The 25,322-nt window shown below is 42.4% G+C and overlaps 1 protein-coding gene across 1 annotated transcript in view; it reads right to left on the reverse strand.

Moving 5' to 3' along the window:
* The window catches only part of PARD6G (par-6 family cell polarity regulator gamma), a 76,938-nt gene extending 55,084 nt beyond the window's left edge, over positions 1-21,854 (reverse strand). The window contains exons 1-2 of the mRNA XM_053396707.1: positions 21,464-21,854; positions 535-757 (exon numbers count right to left, since the gene is read on the reverse strand). Of these exons, the coding sequence (XP_053252682.1) occupies positions 535-757; positions 21,464-21,535 (295 nt within the window). The 5' untranslated portion in view covers positions 21,536-21,854. The remainder of the gene's footprint in view (positions 1-534; positions 758-21,463) is intronic.
* Positions 21,855-25,322: the final 3,468 nt, after the last annotated feature.

The raw sequence follows: 25,322 nt of genomic DNA on the forward strand, positions 1-25,322 counted from the left end.
AAAAGAGTCCTAGAATACATTTTGCTCCCAAATATTATGGCTGCAGGGAGAAGTTGGAGTACTGGCAGGCTTGAATTCCCACCCCCATCTCTCATGAGCTGATGCACAGTGAAAGAAGCAAAACAAATCTCGTTGGCTGGGCATCCAACCTTCTTTGATCTTCAGCCATTATTTCAGATTTCTTAAGGGCCAACTTACATTTTCTACATATAAAGGAAGGAATTTCCAAACAGTAATACACGAGCAGTATCTCTAACAACAGCTTGCTGTTTGTCATATTAATGAAAGGAATATGCAAATTATTTTGAGTGCATGCTATTAAAATATGCTGATGCACTGCAGTCTTTTGTGCCTCGTTGCGATATATTTCTGCTATTTCCCTAACAACAACTTACCCACCCCACTCAAATATCCAGGTCGAGGAGCCAATACAAACAGGATTCTACTCTCCACAGGGGTTTTCAAAATCTAGAAATCAGTAAGAAAAAATGAGGAGTTTATGTTTTCAGCAGATGAGTGATTATTTAATCTTACCTTGCTTTTGTATAAAAATCCTAAGCAGCGGGTTTGCACTTGTAACAGCCTTGAAGAAGTTGTCGTCATTATTAATAGGAAGAAGATCGCCGTGTATATCGGCATAACCAATCATCACCTCCATGTTGGATATGTGGTGGATGTGAAGAATCAGTTTGTAGAAATCTTCAAATTTCCCTGGTTTGAAACGATCCAGGGAAAACCTTCGAAATTCTGCACCAAACTGGAATCAAGGGGAAAAGAGAATATGAATGGGTGTCAGGGTTTATAAGGTGACAGAAGCTTTCAAATTTCACATCTGCTGTTCTTATTCTTAAGTAGCTTATGTGCTCTTCAAACTGCAACCTTACAATTGTACAGGATATTAAGATGATGGAAGAGGTCAGTTGTTTTTTAAATTTAATTCAAACACTGTACTAGACCGTGCTTTGCACTAGCTATAGCTTAGAATGCAAACCATGGTTTGAACTTCTAAAGCACTATTCTTTCTGCACTTCTAATGTCCTTGGGACAGCAAATTTCTCAAGGCAGACAGATGGCTGTAACTATGGTTTGCCAATTCAAAACATCACACCAAACCAGTTAGAACAAATTTGCTTATTCTCTCCTTCCTCCTGTCAAAAGCAGACAACCCTGTCAGTGCTCCTTTGCCTACAGTTGCTTTGAACATGTCAACCAAAATGCAATGCTTCTGTTTTCTCCTGCTACTTACTATACCTCATGATTTCAGCAAATTGCTCTTGAAAGGTTTCCCAGGAGTTCATTTAAAATTGATTCTTTTTCACTTCCCTAATTTGACCAACAATTGGGAAATCCAGAGGCCAACTCTGCAAGATCAGTTCCTGCCAGGTTTTTGAGGGACATAAGAACACTGGTTCTCCATTTACTGATGAAAACAGAATCCCCAATGACATAGATTTCTGATGTTGAAGAGGCCTTGGACTCCCAAGATTGTTGATGACCATAAAGTACTCTGCAAGCCTACAAAGCCCACACCATATTCCCCTCTGTGAAGATTGCCCGTGCAAGAGAGTTCCTTGCAATGGAACTTGCTCACATAACCGATGCCTGGAAAAAAGCCTCAGGAGCTTTAAAGCAACACGCAGGGCTCCTTGAAATCCCTGAGCAGTGCTTTGAAGTCCTGACATTGGGACTTCAAAGCACCCAGTTATCTTATATCATTGTGACACCAGATAATTGATGGGTGGGCAGCTTCACTCACCTGTCAGGTTTGGACTGTGGGGCCAGGGCCTGAAAAATATCTGGTTCATGGACCCAAAAGGCTCTCCACCTGTGGGTGTACATCCTTCCAAATATGTTGGAAGTCAGTTCCACTGAAGTCACAAGGTGACATTTGAGACAGTTTCCCTGAATGATAGTCATGCAAACAATGCAGATGTGGAACACACTAGGTTAATTTAATGAGGGGGAAATTGGGTGGAATTAAATTGTTCTTAACAAACACTAATTTCAATTCAGGCATTTTAATATTCATGTAGCCCTAAGAGACTTGGAAGAAAGTCTACAAAGGTAATTTCCATGTTCATTGCCTTGGCTATATTTGAAACTGTTAACTGGGATGCTGATAAGCATCCTCGGCTCATTGCAAAAGGAAGCTTCTACATGGAAATTAGGAGATGTCAAGCACCAGCAAGCTGCTACTCAAGTGAACAAGTAATTCATGGAGTCAGAGCTGGAGAAGTACCGTATTTTTCCATGTATAAGACTAGGTTTTTCCCCTAAAAAATAATGTCAAAAATTAGGGGGCGTCTTATACACGGATAGTGCCAAGGGTGGACTGGTGATTGGTTGTTGCCGCAAAAATAGAGGGCGTCTTATACATGGAAAAATACAGTATATTAGTCTTTAGCTGTCAAGGACTCTGATTTTAAGTTACGAACCACTAAGAAAGAAGTCAGTAAAAGGGAAAAGATTTGATGAAATATTGCCAATCCGAACACTGCAGATAAATCTTCCCACAGCCATGCATGCAGAAGGGTTGTGTATGGTGCAAACAGCAGTGTCAAAGGGGGGGGGGGGGAACGCCTATTTTGTTGTTACTTTCTTGTAAACTGCCTTGTGTATGGTAATATAGAAATGAGGTATACAAATTAATAGTAAATGAAATGAGTTTAGAGGCAGAACCCCAGTGAACAGACTTGTGCATTTATTTATTTATTGAATTTATATACTGCTCTATACCCAGAGGTCTCAGGGCGGTTCACAGAACAAAATCAAAATATAAAACCACAAAATATATAATAAAAATAAAAACAACCCAATAACCCCTTTGTAACGATTCTCCTTTGTAACATTTATACAGTACAGTATATTAAGTACAGTAATTAAGAATTTGTCCTTTGACTTTTGCATCTCTTGTCATTAGAAGCAACTCATCTCACATAAAATCACAATCTTACAACACGTGTCCAAATGTGAGAAATGAAACCTTTTTTTTTTTAAAATACAAGTCTTCCTATCTGAAGAGTTTTAGGAAAATGTTTTTGTTTTTTTAAAAGAGTTCTGTGAAGCCTGGAAAGCTTGCTTACCATTACAATGAAACTTGGTTAAATAAATAAATAAAGCAATACAAGTATCATTCTTTTGGGCAGACACAATTGTAACCCTTCATAAGAACCTAGAAATTAAGAAGTCAGGTCAACTGATGAAGTAAATATTTAGAGGTTTGCATCCAAACACTCATGTGGAGGCAGAGACGTAGCTAGGTGACCTTGCGCCCCTGGCAGAACCGTCCAGATTGCGTCCCCCTAGCCACGGACAAATTAGCTCTTCTTTCTGCCTCTCCTCCAACGTGCCCCCCTTCCACCCATTCAATCCACCCTCTATTTAAAGCCATTTCCTATGAGGCATTAATCAATATTTACATTTACGGACATATTTTTAGCCGATTTTGCGCCCCTCCCCATTGCCTGCGCCCCTGGCAGAGAGCCCACTTCACCCCCCCCCAGCTATGGCCCTGTGTGGAGGTCACCAAGCCCCCCTCCCACTTTACAAAGTCTGATGCAGAGACTTAGCAGAACCAGAGCAGAAATGACCAATTTGGCTTGAAGGGTTTTCATAAAGGCTGCAAGCTAAAAATAAAAAGCATGCGAGAACACACTGGCCTGTTAAGTTAACCACCCCTTCTCTTCAGGCTACATACTTTTGGATCCCAACTGTTTCATTTTTTTATTTTTTTATTTTAAAAAGGTTATTTCCATTCCCCTCTTCCCTAATTAAAGGCTGGTGAGCAGCAATGATATATTACTAAGCAGCGCACTGGGTAGTAGAAGAAATAGGATACCTCATAGTTGGTATTGATCTCTAAAGGCCTTTTCCAGACTAGTCTCCTCAACTGCTTTGAACCTTCCTATCACTAGAGTGCTAAATGGCTTTTAGAAGGGTGTTCTTTTGCCTATCACCCAGGCTACACTAAGACAGCAGACAGAACAATCCTTCATTATGGGAACCTAATCTACTTATTAGAGCAGTTTTTGAACAATGAAGTACAGTAATCTACTTTGGCCTACTTGCCTAACGCAAACATCTCGACTGACATCGCAAAGCTAAAAGCAAGGGAAGGAAGGGCAATACGGGGTTGACGGTAATTTAGGCTGACAGTGCTGCAAGAACGGTGACTAACAAAATAGTATTACACATGCTTGCTCTTCAAACAATGACCCCTCGTTCTAAGAATCTCCCTCAGTATTAGTCACCGTCTGGTCGATTTGCAGATACAAACAGCAAAAGATGTCTAAGGAACCAACCTGTCCTAGCATAACAGGGAATCTCATCTATTCCCATAATAAAATCAACGTCAGGGACGATACAAGGGGTAGAGAACATACGAAGGCAAATTCTCTGTTTCATGTGATATGAATGCCAGTTGTCAAATGGTTTCGATGGTTTCGATACAACAATCTGCATGTGCAAATGATGCTAATCGTTTTAACTTTTAAAAAAAGGATTTACAGAGAAACTAAAACTTGGGCACAATACGTAATCTTAGAAAACTGATTAGAAGGTCAGAAAGAAGTAGGTTGGGAAACGCTACAGCTCCAAAATTTAAGGAGGGTGTGTGTGTGATTTAAAATCGCTTCCAAAATTACAAGCTACTAAATCTGTTAAACATTGTCTCAAAAATCGTGTTCAAGCTTCTTTCTGAATAAGCTCAAATACTGGGCTGAATTCAGCATTAGAAATTAGCCAGGCAGAAGGCATAATTTGCGACTGGCGTGGGTCCAATTGCGACCACGCGGAGATCACATAATGCCAGCTTGGTGACTGGGGAAAGCAAAATGTCACTTAGAGAAGGATCTGAAATATTTCCCTTGAAGCTTGAATTTGTTTTATTCCTGATTGTTTTCTGTGACGTTTTAATGTGTTGTAAACCACTTTGAGATTTGTTCTTTAAAATATAAAGTGGTATAAAAATGAAATAAATAACAACAAATTTCACTGGAAAAAGGTACACACACACACACACACACACACACACACACACACACAGATATTTATACCTTGCCCATCTGGCTGGGTTTCCCCAGCCACTCTGGGAGGCTTCCAACAGAATATTAAAAACATGGTAAAACATCAAACATTAAAAGCTTCCCTAAACGTTCCATTGTGGTGCCCATAACCTAGGTTTAAGTTGCCATTTGGTGATTAACTTATATAGCTGAGTTTCTAACACTAGGGCTGAAGAAATATTCTCTCAAAAGAACAGGTAGGCTTTAGGCAAAGGGCTTCTTATTTAGTCATTTAATTGGCAAATATGCCAAGGAACCCAAGTAGCTTTATGCAGCCTTCATGGAGTTCATGACAGCTTTTGACAGAATGGACCAAAAATAGATTTATGGTTTAAACTGTGAAACACAAGCTCTTCATGGATCCAGCAATGGCTTTACTAGAGATATCTAGTTGACCATTGTGAGAAATAGGAGATTCTATTAAAAGAGCCGTCGATCTGCTTCAATGAGGCTCTTAGGTATCTGAAAGCACAGGGGGGATAGTCCAGCTTTCTAGAAAAAAAAATCCAGTTAGTGTGTGCGCAACACAGATATTTGATGGACCTATTCCTATTATATTAGTGGCACACTCAGAATTATAACATGCAGAACATTTTCTAGCAGCACACATGTTGTAATGAAGCACCCATATTTACTCTGGCAGATGATATACTTTTGTCATCATGAAGAGAAGGTGGTTTACGATGACTCCTCAGAAATTATGACATGGCCTGCCAAGAGGAACAGTGAAATGCCAATTATACTAAACTACCGAGTTATTTCTGGAGCTCATGCTATGTACCACAAATGGTTGTGCAATGGTCAGGAGCGAGGGCAAGTTAGAAGCTACAATTTTCTTAGTAACTGGTTTTCAGAAACAAGGTACTTTGAATACTCCTCTAACTGCAGCAAAAGGTGAACATTTCCAAATCTTTTATAAGCAATTGTGGTTTTTTTTATAATAAAAAAAAATAGATTTTGAAAGGTGAAAATTGAATTTCATTTGTTCTGAAGATCCCTGCTGGAGTTGCCTTCAAGAACCCTGGCAGCATATATGAACGCTGAAGTTGCGTGTTTATGTCAATAAAGCCCATTTCTCACAGCTGTTTTCAATATTATTTCAAGTTATGTAAAGCAGTGCTGCATTTTTCATGAGAATAAAATGCACTCGCTTGACATGGACCCACAAAACCCAAAGAGCTGGTGCCATTAGTAGTCACCAAAATTAACTGTGGGAGAAGCCTGCCAGAAGTTAGTGGGACTGATCCAGGATTCACTACAGTCACTACTTGCTTGATTTTAACTATATAACACATATTAGGGGAAATTACTTCCATGCGTCAACATGAAGCTCTCTGCATAAGGCCTTTTTAGCATTAGAAGACTGTAAAATATGCCATCTCAGAATTCCAACAGAGAAGTGTTGGTACATCTAGAAGGCACTGCAGTAGAATTTTTTACAACGTTATGTATTGTACTGCAAGATTTATGCTGGAGGAAGGGAGACTCTTGTTTTGAATTTGTTAACAGATCTATCTAAACTTGCTGCCAAATCAAGTGAGAATGACTGAGTAGCAAGATTTGTAGAAACACAAACTAAGAATGAAGCAGGACGCTAGCTAAACTGGTGAACATGGAGGAGAGATTTCCACAAACAAGGTGTGATGTCTGACAAAAACCTCCTGACAACAGAGAGGTGAAATAATCTCATACTGCTCCAACAAATCAACTCATCATAGTTTCTACAGCAGTAGTAACCAACATTTCAGGAAAGAGCCCTACAAGTGAAGCCCAATGTATGAGGCATGACCTACAGTGCACAAATGCCACCTCATACATTTAACCTCTGAGAGAACCGTCTTCCCCATGACACTGGTTAAAGTGTATTCACTTATTAACACTTCCTAGTTGGTTGCCATTACAGTGGTACCTTGGGTTACATATGCTTCAGGTTACAGACTCCGCTAACCCAGAAATAGTACCTCAGGTTAAGAACTTTGCTTCAGATGAAAACAGAAATCATGCTCTGGCGGCGCAACAGCAGCAGGAGGCCCCATTAGCTAAAGTGGTGCTTCAGGTAAAGAACAGTTTCAGGTTAAGAACGGACCTCCGGAACGAATTAAGTACTTAACCCGAGGTTTTGAAGTTTAGTCGTTTAGTCGTGTCCGACTCTTCGTGACTAATTCTAATTCAAAAGCATCAATTTTTCGGCGATCAGTCTTCTTTATGGTCCAGCTCTCACTTCCATACATCACTACTGGGAAAACCATAGCTTTAACTATACGGACCTTTGTTGGCAAGGTGATGTCTCTGCTTTTTAAGATGCTGTCTAGGTTTGTCATTGCTTTTCTCCCACGTCCTCTTGCTTATAAGCCTCAAGTCTTTTAATACAGTGGCACCTCAAGTCTTTTAACCCGAGGTACCACTGTATTAAAAGACTTGAGGCTTATAAGCAAGAGGACGTGTTTAAAATATGCTCCTCATGCCGGAGGGGAACATAAAAATTCAGGCCAAAATTGCTCACACAATGATTGTTTAGGCAATTCCACAACAATCCAGAAACCCAAGAAATTCAGAACTGACTGAAATCTGGCACCATGTCTTCATTTATGAACAGCAGCAATATAAACAATGTGGTTTATTTTTTTATGTCTGGATCCCCTTCCTCATGGTTTGAATAATCAACTTATTGTTGCTGTTTTTAAAATGCAATGGTGTTTTTAAAAGGATTTTCATCAGTTACCAGTGAAATGACTGCATTGCAGGGCGTTGAACTAGAGGGCCCTTGTGGCCCCTTCCAAATCTACAATTCTATGATTTTGAGCTAGCCAAAGGTTTTCTATTTCTGGCAGCACATCGTGGATGAAACACTGAGGGAGGAAAGATTGCTCAAAACTGTTGCTATCTATTTAATCCTGAGTCTGACACCACACAAACTTTAAAAGGCAATGGCTATCTCCCAAACGTTTTAAGTAGCTCAGGCTAAATACCTTTTTTGGGATTTGAATTCTAAAGCTATTGTAGTTGAGAATGCATTTTATTTCACTTTTTCAAGAAAAGAAGAAGTTTAAATTACTAGAAGTTCAAGAAAGTATACACACTTTCCAAAGTTGCCTGCAGAGAAGGCATATAGGCTAGGTAATGGGAGACACTTACAAATGTATCATCCTCATGGTAATGGTTCAAAAATTAGGGTATAAATTAGCAGGCTCTACTATCGTATTCATGATAATACACTATCAAGCAAGACAAGACACAAGCTTTCTCAGTGTTGCTCCACTCTAGTGATTGTTGTTCACAGGACAGAACTGCCAAATGACTAACTGACTTCAGCATGTGTCAGAAATCCAAACTACTGCAGAGAGCCAACAATATCCACAGTTTAAACCAGAACAATCTAGACATTGTTGCATGGAAGACCTTCCAACCACAGGGAAGAGCTTCATATGTTGCATGAATTGGCACCATAGCGTAATCCAGGGGCAAAACTGATAGGGATGCTTGAGGAACTGGGTTTCTGCAAATTCCAGTTTGAACTGACCTAATCTGCTCCTCACGGGCTAATGTATAAATCAGAACTTAGTTACCCACAGAATTTCACACTTCGCAAAAATATTCCAGTACCATTCTCTCAAAGAGGTAGATACATAAAGATAAAACTAAGATTAAAGGTAAAGGTAAAGGTACCCCTGACCATTAGATCCAGTCGTGACCGACTCTGGGGTTGCGCGCTCATCTCGCTCTATAGGCCGAGGGAGCCGGTGTTTGTCTGCAGAAAGCTTCCGGGTCATGTGGCCAGCATGACTAAGCTGCTTCTGGCGAACCAGAGCAGCACAGGAAACGCTGTTTACCTTCCCGCTGGAGCGGTACCTATTTATCTACTTGCACTTTGAGGTGCTTTTGAACTGCTAGGTTGGCAGGAGCAGGGACCAAGCAACGGGAGCTCACCCCGTTGCGGGGATTCGAACCACCAACCTGATTGGCAAGCCCTAGGCTCTGTGGTTTAACCCACAGCGCCACCCATGTCCCTTAAAACTAAGATTATATGCAGATTAAATGAATGCAGGAACGGGACAGAAAAGACTTATGGCAGGGGTACCCAAACTTTTTTCAAAGAGGGTCAGATTTGATGAAGTGAACACGTGTGAGGGCCAACCGGATTAAATCAACCGGTCCCTGAAACGGACTTTGGACATGCCTGACTTATGGGATAACAAATGCTGAAGTGACGTAGACCAGAAATAGTCTGATTTGCTCATCCCTGCCACCAACACGGTGAGAGGCCCTGGTTATAAAGCGTAGTCCCTTTAAAAAAAAATAAAGAATAGAATAAAATAAAATAGAAGAGTAGAATGGTGTGGAACAAAAGAGGGGCTGGACAGGCACCTTCAGAATTCTACTTCCCTTCTATACCTTACAAAAACAAAATGAAAGTTTGTGGGTTGACAGGTCTTGCACGCTGGGAGTTGGCCTAATTTCAGACATTATCTCCTTCCCATTTCAGATCATCAGTCATATCCCCAAATCAGCAAACAACTTGTCAAATGGAAAACATCGCGCTAGCAAAACAGGCAGGGATGTGGCAACAGCCCGTTACACCTAAACGTGATTAGAGGCTATTCTGTCACACGGTAGTTATCCTCAGAAGACAAGCTTCTATCAGGTACACCTAGAAATTAATTATTCTAAAGGCATTCTTAAAGGACTTTGATTATTATTTTTTTGCCGCAAGAGATTCCTCCAAATAGAAACCTACCTGGGTAAAAAAACACAAGGTAATTCTTATGAGACCCTCTGGTTCTGCCCATTTCAAACAATAATTCCAGCAGAAAGATACAATGACAAAGAGAGGTGTGAGGTGTGTGTGTGGGGGGAACTGTATTCATGTATTCTCAGTTTAAAATTCTACAGGCAATACTTAAATCTTGCCCATTTTCACAATTCCCTTCCTGCATCCACTAATGTCCAACTAATGCAACACGTTATCTAAAATACTAGCAAAAATCTAATGCCTCAAGAAGCATGACAGTTCAGCATATTAATTCAGGTGTGTATCCCATGTGCTTCTCACAGGAACCTCATTGATGTGTCTGTCCCAAAACTACAAGTGATAGGAGCTTGAAGCGTGGATCAACATTTGAAAAACAACTCACATTGAACAGGTTATGCCTACCAGACACATTGTTTCAACATTCTTGGAACCAAATTCCACGTTCCAAACAAGAGTTTAACTGAAGCCCAGCTCACAAGGTTGACACAGCTAAGTGTTTTCCTTAGGGCCAGGTGGTACATTACATGCAATATAATGCACCAGCTGGAGACTGGTGGCTCTTTTTAAAGAGGAAACGCAGCTTTTGGAGAGAATGGTGTGAAGTAGCAGCAGAATGCTTAATGCTTTCCCTACTGCGGCAAAGTCCTGCAAAGCAGCTTTTCCCACTGCAGACAGTCAAATGCAAGGATGTGCACATATGAAACACCTGAAGGGAGCAAAATGGAGAAAGGAAAGGGCACACAAAGAGTTAAATAGGCCCTTCCCACTCCAGATCAACTCTTGCAGAAATAGCCCCCCCCCTTTAAAGGAGGCCATCAGACTACAGTTGCATGAATTTGTATGTACTTATTGAGCCTTTAGGAATATCTATTACTTTGTGAATCTTGAAAATTTCAGAATACATGATTTTATCTTAAAAGAGAATGATGCTTGTAAATCCAAAAACAACTAGAACAAGACTCTACTTAGATATTTTTCTGGTAGATCACTTTTAAGAAGCATGTAAATGGTATATGTACTTTTTTCTTTTTCTTTTTGCTATTCTATCTCTCTTTCTCAATAAAATATATTCTAGTAAAAGATATGGAACTGGGGTGGGTGGGGGTGGGGATAGAAATAGTTAAAAATGTAATGTTATTACTGCTTACCTGCTGAATTCAAACTCTGTTATGCAAAATCTCTCCAGATTTCCCATGCATCTGATGAAATCTGATTCAGCGGGTAAGTTTGGCAAGGCACAGCAGTGGAACAACAAGAAAAGCTCTCAGACCCCAGGGGAATTAATTGATACAGAATACAATTCAAAATATGGGTCAAAGCAAAAGTGTGGATGAGCCCTTTGTCTGAGTAATTAATGCGAAACAAAACCACCTCCAGCTGCAGGGTTTTAAAATCTAACAGCAATTTAAAGAGTGCATTGTATGGCTTACATGTAGGAATGGAAGATCCCTTTTCGACAAGTTACATGTAGCCAGATGTAATTTCTCACTCAAAAAGGACTTTTGCTACCAGTTTAGCAGAGTGATGATGAATAACCGCTGGTTCCAACAGTAGCTGGTATGGGAGTTGAACACCCACCCACCCCAAGAAAACCCTACGCACATTTAGCTTTTTGTGAGTTGTAGTACATGCTAAAAAAAAGTGGAAGACATGACTAGTCAAAACTGCTAGAGAACTAGACCTTCCTGATTTTCAGGGTGCTGTCGCTGTTCTGGCCCCACAGAATAAAAGAGTGGAAGAACAAGTTGAGATAATAATCTTTCATTGAACTTGTTAGTGTAAAAGCCCAAGCTGTTCTTGATTGGCTGAATTTAAGCAAGTCTTCTAGCCACAGTAGAAACAGATAACCAAAGTCAGGTATAACTAAGCAACCCAAACTTTTATCATCACAGGAAGGCATACAAACACAGGATACACGACTTGCTGGGAAAAAATAGGAGCTGCCATAGGGACTAGGAAAGATGGACTAGAAAGTCTTATAGTGCACGCTTTAAATTTCCTATTTAGGAAAAAAAATATATTTAAAAGATTTGTGCCCTGCCTGTCTTCCACAGAAGTCCAAGAGGGTCAAGAATACTCAAGTGAGACCCTTTAAAAAAAGCTATACTTTCACCAGGCAACAAAAAGTTAACAGTGATAAAAACAGGAAGTAAAGTAATGAGGACATTCTACTGATGTGGCAACTGAAACACCCAGACTCTTGTGCCTCCAATGTTGATCTAAATCAGTGGTTTCATAATAAAAATGTGCTCATGCCACACTTGATAAGAAATACATTGGAAAACAAAAGCTGGAGAGCCGCAGGTTTCCCCATCATACTCACAATTCCAAAATTCCAGCCCAACTGATTGAAATCTTGCGCTGTGGTCTAAATCACAGAGCCTAGGGCTTGCCGATAAGAAGGTCGGCGGTTCGAATCCCTGCGACGGGCTGAGCTCCCATTGCTCGGTCCCTGCTCCTGAAAACCTAGCAGTTCAAAAGCATGTCAAGGTGCAAGTAGATAAATAGGTACTGCTCCGGCGGGAAGGTAAACGGCATTTCCAGGCACTGCTCTGGTTTGCCAGAAGCGGCTTAGTCATGCTGGCCACATGACCTGGAAGCTGTACACAGGCACCCTCGGCCAATAAAGCGAGATGAGCGCCGCAACCCCAGAGTCGGCCACGACTGGACCTAATCTCAAGAGATCTGCAGAGGACAATGCAAGAATCTATAGTCGCCTACCTCAGAACACAAAGCTCATCCCATGACGTAGGAATCTAGAAGTTAGTGACTGAAATCTCTCTCCAAGCATTGCAGTTGTGAAGTATTAATTACCTCTATCAAGAAGCACTTCAAACCAACATGGATTTTGCCACCTTTCCTTTCCCAGTTCCCAGATAAAGACTCAGGCTGCATACACACAACATCTTATTCAAGAACCAATGGAGACCAAGTACTTGTCTTTTTCTACACAGTCCATGTACCATCTAGATCTATTGCCTTTATCTTGCACCCCAAGAAGTGCTTCCTGAGAAAGTGGCTTCATTCTGAAAATAAAAGCTCATTGATTTTGCATTACCCTGCAGTGTGTCCATCTGAAAACAGATGGAGGCAGACTAGGGATGAACCAAGACCTTTTGGTAGCTGAGGCGGACCACAAAATGGTGCTGCCACACCCTGCTAGGTAAGAAGGGACGAGTGAATATCCACATCAGGAACAAGGGGGGTGAGGGAAATAAATATCTACACCTGGAACAAGGTTGGGAGGAGACCCAAAGTGCCTCCTGTTTGCCAAGAGGCCACAATAGAGGTGGCAACAAATCTAGTCTCCTAGGAGTGTGCTGCAGAAACGACATTTTTGTGCTACTAACATTCTACCAGGTTTGTAATTTCTTCTCCTTTCAAATAAACAAAGTTCCTGATTACATCTGGAGGCCCAGGATGCAGGACAGCACCCACTCATACCCATTTCTTCTAGGCTAAAGCATTGGAGGATAAACAAGAAAACACGAGTTCGCATTCTCAACTTTCTTGTTCCCAGACAGGTTTTCACAAGTCTTGGCGCTTACAACATAAAAGATGAGTTGATCCATTTATTTTTTTTAGGATGACGGCACAGGCATTGGCCGGAAAGAACAGCACACCCCAAGTGGCATTTTGAGCTGCATTTGATCTAGAGCAGTCTAGCCAAGTTGGTCAAGATCATGCTTGCAAACAGCTACCCACCTATGGCAGATAAGAATAGCCACTAGGCAGGGAAGTACATGCCACCTGTAAGATGGCTGTTTTCTCTTTCAGGCCATCTGGGCTAAGAATAACAAGTTATTTGCAAAACGGAGCTGAGACACACTTGTTCTGTGTGGTTAAACAGTTGCCAACTTCATTAGCAAGACACCCATGTCCACCTAAGTCAGACAGGAAGCGATGAAGAGCAAAAGATACCTTAGTAGCTCGATGCATTCTTACAGACAGATTGCCAAGTCCTAATGGGATGTTATTTGTTCATAAATTATGAGCTGCTTTTCCAAGCGCTAAAAAGTGCTGCGTACAAGTCAAAATTCAATAGCAAGAAGCAAATATTCAAACAATACAGCTGAAGCCAAAGTGTTTCCCCTCAGTGCCCACCCTAAGTCACAAAGTGCCCTAAACAAACCTTTCTAAATTTAAGGAAACATCCATTCTTACCATCTCCCCCTAAAAACAGAAGGCCAAACTAGACGCAATGGAGACACCATTCATGTGTTCATTCCATTTACATATAAAACAAGAACAGGAACCTGACTTCATAGGTCACCAACACATACCCAGAGGTTTTCCTTGGGGTGCCCCCAATAAAATTAGGATTGGGGAGATTAACTCTTGCCTCCCCAACTGCACTCTCCAGGAAAATCAGGGGGTGCGAACGGTTCAACACTCTTGTATACTCAGCTTACTGCTGAATAAAGACCTAAAGATAGACAGACACACTTAATGCATGTGGGGTCAAGCACTTTAGAAGAAACACATTTCTGCCAATCATATCTACTTAATGCTGCTTCCAAACAGGATTCTGGAGTAATGATCCCAACACAAACCCTTGAGTCACTATAGGTTTATTGTTCCAGAACATGAACACCTCCCTCAAGAAGAAAACTTGATGGGGTGCCCTCTTCTCACAAGAGTGTTATCAGAACTACCATGCTCTACTTAACATTTTGTTTTGGAGATGGAACAGCCCAGTCGTATGCGTGTCTGGACACAGTCAGATTACTCAGCAGGAAGTGCTACCTACTCCCAGGCGAGTATGCGCAGAATAAAGCTGCAACCCAACCAGTCCAAGTGAGACCGTGAGACTTTCTCATCACCTACTACAAAAATGCTGACTTTGTCTCTCAATTAAATAAGAAATAACTGTTACAGTTTTCCCACAAGTAAGGTAAATTTCAGTGCTAATCTGCCATTTGGCATATGGAAGACCATCTGTTATATACCTGACAAAATTAGTAACATGAACTTAAAAATACAAGTTCAAAATTTCCACAATTCTCAAGGCATCTGCACCAAGCAGTGAAAAGCCTTTTCATCACTGCTGAATATCCACCTTGACATATTTTAAATATAAGCACTATATTTAAGTTTCACATGCCGCTCCAAACCAGTGAATTAAACACCACCAACACACAACTATGTGGATTAAAACCATCTGTACTTTAATGATAACATGCCTCCCGAGCTGAAGAAACCATTTTCTTCTTTACTGGACAGCAGTTTTTTCAATTAAGGATTTCAGAGGCACAAGCTTAAGCACACAGTGTATATTTGTCACTTGATGACTGGCATGTGCGTATGGGCCCTGTGCTGATACATCTCATCACATCACCACAAATGCGGTTACTTTTGATTCAAGAGAATCATTTCAGACATTCAACTGCAAGTCATCAAGACATACAGCAATTCAGTACAAAGAAGCCTAAACACAGCTTTTCTGTAGCAGGGTGTGTGGATCAACAATATCTGGAGGCTTGCATCTCCCATCATCCCTGACCATGCTGGCTGGGGGCGATGGGAGTTGGGAATCCAACAACATCTGGAGGGCCATAGGTTCCCCATCTCTGGTCGACATTAATGGTCCTGGAATCTGTGTTCGAAATTAGCCAGGCGCCAGGCGCATTTTGCACCTGGCTTTCGACCACTTGCGACCAAGTGAAGATGCCTGGGAGCCAGGATGCCACCTGACACCTCCACCATCTGGGGATCATTAGATCTGGATTGTTTTCACACACTAATAGCCCATCCTGTAGAATTCTATCAGTTATATTTTACATGCACAATCAGAATGAATTTCTGGAACCAAATTGCTTTTTCTGTGCAGATTGAGCAGCAGCAGGAACCACCATTAGGAAAAAGAGGTAGGACTAGGCCAATATATATGTGGACTGTCCCTGGATCAACTGGCTTTTCCTCCTTATGTTCCCAACATTCTTCACCTAGCTCAAGGTTGTCATCTGAACTAGCTAGATGTTTAACTGAGAATTCATCACAGCCAATCAATCGTTTGAAAAATAACAACCTCCGAGCCGCCTTGCCCCAAAATGGGAACTAGACATTCCATTTAGGTGACTGTAACCTTGGTTTAAGGAGCCATATGGTGCCTAGCTTATATATCTGAGTTTCTAACACTGCCTGGAGGAAAGGCTAAGCATCACTACCAGAAGGGTCGTAGTCAATAAAAGTGTCTACATGTTGAAGTACTTTCTCATATCAAAGCAGAGGAGGCACACACTTTGGAGATACTTTGTTGATTATGTCCTTTACTTTACCAGCAGCCCCTTTACTTAAATATTTCTCAAGACTCTAGTAAGGAACATTACCTCTGCCTGGAGCAAGACCTGAGAACATGGACGCTAATCGTCACAATCAATCAATTTTCTAGAAATGTAGTTGTGTGGAGTTAATCATCCAAAAGTATGTTACTCTTGGTCAAAACATTTTTCCTTAGCTGTCTAACAACCTCTGCCCTGCCTTCCAGGTAAATCACACAGAGCCTATGTCACAACCTCATGCCATAGATGGTTTTAAAAAAAACATCTGTAGCATTCTCTCTTCATTAGTCCTGTAGTCATGTCTAATGGGAAAGTATTCCACCACCAAGGCACTCAATATATTATGATTGCTACTCTAATATACAACTTGAGTGTAATTGATGGTAGCAATAACGGTCTTAGGAATCAATGTTAAGTGACAAAATACCACCAGTAGTAACTGATTGTGTACAGTGTGCTGCTCTCTTACGTCTAGTAACCTGTATGTACTTCTGAGTATGACTGGAAAACAAATATTCTCACATATCACATATCACTGTTGGTTAATAACTACTTCAGGTACTTGGTCAAACAAATACTCTTGAAAAGGAGTTAAGATGAATGGTACACCATCAGTGTTGCAACTGTCAAACCTTGCCTTTGAGGGTCTATAAGCTAAAGGTAAAGGACCCCTGACAGTTAAGTCCAGTCACGAATGACTCTGGGGTTGCGGCGCTCATCTCGCTTTACAGGCTGAGGGAGCCGACGTTTGTCTGCAGTTTTTCCAGGTCATGTGGCCAGCATGACTAAGCCGCTTCTGGCGAACCAGAGCAGCGCACGGAAACTCCGTTTACTTTCCTGCTGGAGTGGTTCCTATTTATCTACTTGCACTTTGACGTGCTTTCGAACTGCTAGGTTGGCAGGAGCTGGGACAGAACAACGGGAGCTCACCCCGTTGCGGGGATTCAAATCGCCAGTCTTCCAATCGGCAAGCCCTAGGCTCAGTGGTTTACACCACAGTGCCACCAGCGTCCCTTGAGGATCATACTGTATCACTAAAAATGGTACTATATCATTATGAAGCACTTCCGGTTTAATAGGCAGTAACACAAGGCAGCCAAAAGAGTCAGCTACCTATAGACATACTTTATGTGTATATCAGATTATCTGTATGAATCCCAGCAAACTAGTCTGGCTGACAGGGATTAAGAACTAGTATTTACATATAACACAGCCAATTCATTCCTTCAGAACAGTTCATTCAAAGGATGCTAAGTACAGCTCACACTTCTGACAGCATGGCCTTTCTACTGCCTAGTGCTTGCACTGCAATGAAGTCTCAGAAGTCTGTGTTCTAAATGTACAATACTAAGACCGTTGAGAGAAATACAAGCTTTATTGGAATATGAAGGCGAAAGGCAGCCAGCTGGCTATTTCATGCAACTCGGTTGCAGAACATCTGCTCTGTATGCAGACAGTCCCAGGTTCAAATCCCCAGCATCTCCAAGAATGGAACAGAAGTACCTCTGTCAGATGGAACAATGGTCTGGCTGGGTGCAAGACAGCTTCCCCAGTTCCCTATATTTCACCCAAAGTAAAGTCAAGCACCCATAATTTTGAAACGAAGAAAAGCAACTCATCCCTAACATAAAACATAGAAAGCTACAATACCCAGAGACCTCTGTTGGTTTCACAACAGGGATAGGTTACAATGCCCATCATCCCTGTCCACTGGCCTTGTTGGCCAACACTGATGGGTGTTCAAGAGTCCATCAAACATGGGCATATTTTAGTGCAACCCCTTTAAAGGGCCAAATAAAGTGTAAAAAACAGTGGGGAATTTGCTCAGTCAGTGCCAGAACAGGAACTAAAATCCAGCTCTTTCTCATTTCAGCTTGCATTGTCCACAGAAGGACTCATGCCACCATTTAACATTGATTTAAACATTTTGCTATACAGTGGTACCTTGGGTTAAGAACTTAATTCGTTCTGGAGGTCCATTCTTAACCTGAAACTATTCTTAACCTGAAGCACCACTTTAGCTAATGGGGCCTCCTGCTGCCGCCACGTGGCCAGAGCCCGATTTTTGTTCTTATCCTGAAGCAAAGTTCTTAACCTGAAGCACTATTTCTGGGTTAGCAGAGTCTGTAACCTGAAGCGTATGTAACCTGAAGCGTATGTAACCTGAGGTACCACTGTAAGCTGTTGAGAACACAGAGGCGATGCAACTCCCACCCAGAGGTATTGCTGTGGATCTTACATGCGCAAGGCAAGTTTGGAAGGCAAAGCCAAGAAAGAAAGAAAGAAAGAAAGAAAGAAAGAAAGAAAGAAAGAGAAATAAATAAAGAAAAGTGGGCAGGAAAGTAAGCTAGCTGTGGGAATACAGATAAGGTGAGGCTAGAGTGATTTGGGGAAGAGAAGGCCTTCCAGATGTTGGTGGGCTACAATTCCTATAATCCTTCCCCGATTACTGGCCACAATGCCTGGGGATGAAGGGAGCTGGAGTCCGGCAACACCTAGAGAGGGCCATGGCTACTCCGCCTCTCTGGTGTAGTTCATTAACATACGTCTCACAACCACACATACGTTTGTCATAGATAAGCTGCCTGGAATGGCACAACTCCTGACAAAAGCAGAGGGCAAATCTGGTCTCATGCTGTTTCAAGGATAGCTACCTCCCCTGCTTGAACAGGGGCTTTGGGATGTAATGATGTTAAGTCAGGGTTGCCATACGTCCAGAATTTTCCAGACATAGCTGGTATTCAGCCCCCTGAAAGCGTCTGGGCAGAAATCACTGCAATATCCAGGAAAGTCCATATGGCAGCCCATGTCAGTAGTGTAGAGTTTGACGATTTGCATAAAAAAAGCTCCAAAACTCAAACTTTGCCACAACCCCCCCCTGCAAAAAACACAGCAACTTTTCAAAAAAATGTTCAACAACTTTTGTATCCAGATTTCCACTTTTTGAAATATGGCAACTCTAGCAAACTTGTCATAGCAGGCATGCCATGCAAGCACACAAAAGGGCAAGTCTTCACTATGCTCAAAGGGTTCAAGTACTTTCGCTATGATAAAAGACTAAAGTGCTCTTATTAGTCCAAGGGGGGGGAGAAATAACAGGAATTTACCAAATTATGAATAGTAAGAAGATAGCCAAAATGCATTCTTACTCCCCCCCATACTACTAGAACTTTGAGTCCCTCGCCAAAATCATCTATCTGTACACATGAAAACAGGAAGTGCTATTTCACACGCCTAGTTAACTTACAGAATTCACTGCCACAGGATGTGGCGATGGCCACTATATTAGATAGCTTCTAAAATGACAATTCATGACAGGTATCTCCATCAATGGGTACAATGGTACCTCCTTACATACGCTTCAGGTTACAGACTCCACTAACCCAGAAATAGTACCTCGGGTTAAGAACTTTCCTTCAGGATGGGAACAGAAATTGTCCTCTGGCGGCACGGCGGCAGTAGGAGGCCCCATTAGCTAAAGTGGTGCTTCAGGTTAAGAACAGTTTCAGGTTAAGAACAGACCTCTGGAACAAATTAAGTACTTAACCCGAGGTACCACTGTATTGACAATGACAGCTAAATTCAACATCCATGTTGGGAGGCAATATGCCTCTGAATACCAAAGGCGAAGAGCATAAAATGGGGCAAAAGTTGTTGCCTTCACCGCTAACACCTGATTGGCTGGTTTATGGAACTGATCAGGGACAGGCAAATGTTGTTTGACGACATCTTCCATCATCGTTCATCATTGGCCATGTTGATGGGGGCTAACAGTTGGTGCAGGGTAGGCAAACATCATCTGAGGGCTAGATGGACCTTTGGGAAGATTCAACAAGCCTCTTCTTATGTTATGGTCCCCTCCCATCCCTTGGCTGATTTATCTGAAAACCGGAAGCTCTTGGAACTACGAAGCAGAATTCCAAGCATAGACTTCAGATGCCTGTAATTTATCCCTCATTACAAGCTTACACCTTCGTCCTAGGGCAAGAAAGGCAGGCTTTACTTAAAAGGCCTCTTCCAAAAGACAGCAAGGGTGGGGCGGGGCGGACAGATTGAGAGGGTGTAGTAGTGCAAATAGATCCGAATGCACTTAAAAGTCAGAGTTGTGCCCTTTCAGCGGGAAACACCAAAAACGTGAAGACTACGTTTGGTAACTCACAAGAACTTCCCTCCTCCCCTCACCCCCCACCCGCGACGAAGGAAGAGCTGAGAGATCAGGTGGCACCGGGAAAAGGGAGAGGGAGAAAGGGAGTCTACTACTCTCCAAACAAGTTTAAACACGAATGAAAGAGAGCGAGTTCGCAGAGCTCAAGACCTGCAAGGCAGCGACAGGGCCAGGAACAGATTCAAGAGGGCCAGTATGGGATTTAGCAGCAGGCTGCCTGGCGTTTCTCGAGAAGAAGTCCAGAGGGTTGCATTCAGGGGAGAGAAATAAAGCTCCCCCCCCCGCTGTGTCTGCAGTCCAGTCGTCCCTTCCCGCGTCCACGGCAATATTTTCAAACCAAAACACAAAGGTTTCGAAGTACTTCCATAAGGAGGAACAATGGGAAACGTTAAGCAGAGGCAGCCGAGCGTTTTGCAGGGACTGGACTCACTCACTCCCACGCGAGTGGCGATCAAGTTTAACTCGACCGTGAGCGCGTGGGGGAGGAGTGGGGGGGGGCTTTGCGGCAACAGCATCTCCCCTCCAATCGGCCCTCCTCTTTTGAGGTTCACTAATCCAGATCTGAGCGAGCCTAACCTGCTTCTCTTTCCACCCGAGCTCCCCCCACCCCACCTCCCGCCGCCCTACTTGGAAAGCCCTTTTGTTGTGAACGGCCCACCAGCAAGAAACGTGCCGCGATCGCCGCCTGATCCCAGCAAGCCGACGAAGCCGGAGATTAAAGATCCAGGCGCCCCCGAAGCAACATTGAAACAAAAACAAAATCTGTGGAAAATGTCCAGGCGGAGACATAAACCCACCCCTCACGACGAACACCCTAGAGATCTCGGGACAAGTTGCTATGGGATACGTCCCCTATGGTGGAGAGAGAAGAGAAAACATGTGTTTCACAGCAAGTCAAGGGGGGCTGGCGGGCAGAATATTCCCTTATCTTCTTTCATAAATTGGCGCAGACACGTTTAAAAGAAAAAAAGAAGTTGCTGCCGGAGTAAGTTTCTTCCCTCCGGTGGAAAACTAGAGCAATCTCGGTTTTTTTCAGACGCAAGACAAAGCATCATAAGGTGAGGGGGCGGGAGGATGCAAGGAGATGGGGGGTCTCCATTCATTTTAAAAAGAAGTTAGAGGAGGTGGGGGAAAGGTACTGGAAGGCGGGGGGGGGGGAGGAAGGTTAATCCGGGCTGCAAGTAGCTATTCCTTATGTCCTTACCTTACTTTTCACTTCCACCGCGCTGTAGCCAAAATACCGCAGACTCTGAGATTTATTAAAGCTCCGATTCATTTTCTCGGCCCCCAGTTTGAAACCCCCCCTCGTCCTTCGCCTCCTCCTCTTCGCCCTCGCTCAACAAGGGCTGGGAAGACCCACCGCCTCCGTGAGAAAGTGCCCCCCAGGCGGCCGCTTGTTGCTGCTGCTCCGACCCTGGAATGTAACTTTCTTTGGAACGTTCAGCCTCCCGAGATTCTTTTACTTTGTCCCAGCGCGCTAATCAGAACGCCCGCCTAGCTCGCTCTTCGGGCTTCTGTTTGTTACAATCGCTTTCAGCTCGCAACGCGCCTCTGACTCAATAGGAAGGCGGCTGCAGCAGCAAGGACTGGGCCCCGCCTCCATCAGAAACCCTCCCACTTTCAGTCTTCGTCCGTTTCAAAAACCCCAGAGCTGCAGTCATCGCCGTCGCTCATCCTGGCCGCCAGAGGGCGCGTGTTTGCGGATTATGACAGAATAATGATAATATTTGCTTAACTTGCTCAGCTAGCTAGCTGGCTGGCCGGGTGCTCAACAGTGGGCAGTGTCGCACCAAGGTCTGAAAAAGCAACAAACTCTGCTGCGTTAATGAGTATAAAGTCGCTTCCTTTAAAAAAAAAAAAAGTCACATAAAACTTTATAATATGGGTGAATGCAAAATGCCCTTTTTCTTCTTCTTCCAGTGAATACGCCAAACTTTCTTTTGGTCATTTTTGCATATGAGGGCGTGCAAGTTCATTAACATTGAAGGATATTTATGCAAGTATGCGCAGGACCAGGATCTTTACAGGAACAACCACAACTATGTGTAATAAACCAATAAAGATAAACTGCCTTTTTGTTTGTTTTTTGTTTTGCAGGCACACTGGCCCAAATGTATATTTTCATTGTGATAGACTTACCCAGAACAACCCCAATTTTCTGGTTCCTGCCTCAGGTGAATCACTACATTAGGAAAGTCCTGATATTCTCTATTGGGCATGAGTTTGTTAAAAAAAACCACACAACTGCACAAACACATTTTTACTAAACTGGGCATATCCACACTTGTCCTGCTTTCTCTCAAGTAAAACTGCTTTTTAGCACTCAGTCGCAGAACTTATCCACACTTAACTTTTGTACCACTCTTTCCAGACACAGTTCTGCACTTTAAAACTCTTGTGTTGGAGTACTTTTTGCTCTAGAACTTTCCCTGCAAAAATCTGTTCTTTAAAGCTTAAGCACAATTGGTGTTTTCGACAGATTGCTATTTGCTCTGCTCCAGCTTTAAAGAGTGTGTTTTTGCTGGGAAACCTCTGGAGGGAGGAGGAGGGAATCACTCTGACATGGAACTTTATATGGCAATTTGGGTTTTCTCTGGACTGATGTTTGCTCCAATTTAGAGCTAAAGAGCAGTTTCCCCCTTTGAAAGGATCGGGGCAAGGCTTTCTAAGCACAGGACAAGCAGAAGTGTGGGGTATATGGTGACTACTTTACAGCTTATCCCCAGAGCGTTGCAGGTTGAGGAATAGTGACAAATATGCACAGTGATTTAAATAAACCTTTTCTTCTTTTTTATTTATAGCATTGTAGTTGGTGTTACGTATTCTGATTCTGTATTAAGGCCACAGTCCTATGCCTACTCACTTTGAGAGTTAGCCCCTCTCAATTCAGTTGGACTGAGGAAACTGAGTAAAACATGCATAGGACTTCACTGAAAAGGTTTGGAACAGCAGAGTCATAAGGAGCTGAAGAAAAAATGGCCATCGACTCTCTGTAACTGTACATAGACTTCATTACACCAACCCCGCTAGAGATCAATTACACAAGCCAGCTAACCACATGACAAGCCATCCCAGTATGACTCTCAACGTGGTATTAACTGTGTTTATGCGATGGTTTCAAGTATCCAATTAATTTATTCATTTATTTCCTGGCACGGCACATATACATGGTCACATGCGAGTTGGACATGCATACTGTATTTGGGGGGGGAGTGCCTACATTCGTTTCTAGTTTGACCTTCAGCCAACACCTGAGTAGCAGATGCTAAACTAAAGACATTTTATGAAGCTCAACTTCGTGGCACCTGAGATGTTTTCTTTATTTTTGATAGATCCAAGGCCACATTAGGAGGGAAAACAGTCCTGCAATCATACCAGTTTGACATCCTGACTCAGAACACCTGCATTCATGTCATGTTCTGGGATGCTGTCTGGGTGAAGCTATTGTTTTCACATTCCATCATTAGCCAGAAGGAAGTGAGAAGACAAGCCTTAGCAGCAAGCTATTCCCTTGTTAATTAAGAGCCACCTCCAATGGAAGATTTTGCAACTTTATTAGTCTGAGAAATGGTGCCACGAGCAGGGTGACATCACTGCTATTCAACCTGTAACATAACAACAACAATAATGGATTTTAGATTTCTTACCCACCATTCACCATAAGGTCCCTGGGTGGTTCACAGCCGTGTAAAAATAGAATATTAAAATCATGTAAAACCATTTACAAACAGAAGAATAATATTCTTAAATCACCCACAGAACCCATTAGGTCCTCTTTTTAGCCTAATATCATTGCTATCTGCTTACGCCTATGCATGTTTACTCAGAAGTCCCACTTTTTTCAATGGAAGTGCAGTTAGAATTGAGTCTCCCAAAGCACAGTTCAGTCTGTTCAAGCATGATCTGTTGATATTTCTTAGTGTTTCATAAAAAATTAAAAGTTAAATTGGTATTTTGATCTATTTTCTCAGAAACAAGTTGCTTCTGTTGTTCTCCATACTATATCGAAGGTTCTTTACTGCCATTAGGCACCCACCCAAAGCCATAAGCCAAGTGTAAACAATAGTAGTCTGATATCTTGAACCTAAATTCCATCAGCAACTGGAATTATCACCAGGTCATTGCTTCCATCATTCATTTCCTCCACAGTGATGTCTTCAGCTCCCATTATGTTTATTTATTCAGCCATTTCCTAGCTATTTGTTGTGATTTTAATCAGCTAGAGATTTCGCATTTCTTCCACATCTTAGAGACACCTCAGTAATGGTTAACTTTTTTTGGTGGACGTTATTACCGCTTTGATCCTGAGTTGACTGGACTGTGGAGAAGAAAATATAAATTTGTGGTCACAGTGGTGACACCAAAAGAGAAATTTCACAAAAGGACAAAGTGTGGGTGAGCTTTTTTTTCTCATTGGTTAGATTTCTGAAAGAGAAATAATAATGTTATATTATATTATATATTAAGGCTCCAATTCTAAACACATTTCCTCCATGGTTTAGTTCTGAAGGAGTGAGCAAGCTTAGGACTGCAACCTGATTAAATTTTTCAGTTTATATTTCAATTCAGAAATGCAAAAAGTGCATTTCTTTCATACAGCTACAAGAGTCCAGGAATGGGTGAGTGAGCTGTTTGTCACCTACCTCCCCCTTGGGACTGCTTATACTTGTGGGTAGTAGAAGTTTACTAATCTTAAAGTCTCACAGAACCCCTTAGCCAGTTTAGAATAGAATCCTGTTTGTAAAAGGTAAAAGGTAAAGACCGCCGGACGGTTAAGTACTGTCAAAGGTGACTACAGTATGGCACCCATCTTGCTTTTAGGCCAAGGGAGCCAGCGTTTTTCCACAGACAGCTTTCTGGGTCATGTGGCCAGCAGGACTAATTTGCTTCTGGCGCAACAGAACACCATGATGAGTGCCAGAGCACATGGAAATGCCGTTTACCTTCCCACTGCAGTGGTACCTATTTATTTACTTGCACTGGTGTGCTTTTGAACTGCTAGGTTGGCAGGAGCTGGGACAGAGCGATGGGAGCTCACCCTGTCGCAGGAATTCGAACGGCTG

This window comes from Podarcis raffonei, chromosome 7 (assembly GCF_027172205.1).
Source record: "Podarcis raffonei isolate rPodRaf1 chromosome 7, rPodRaf1.pri, whole genome shotgun sequence".
Lineage (NCBI taxonomy): Eukaryota > Metazoa > Chordata > Lepidosauria > Squamata > Lacertidae > Podarcis > Podarcis raffonei.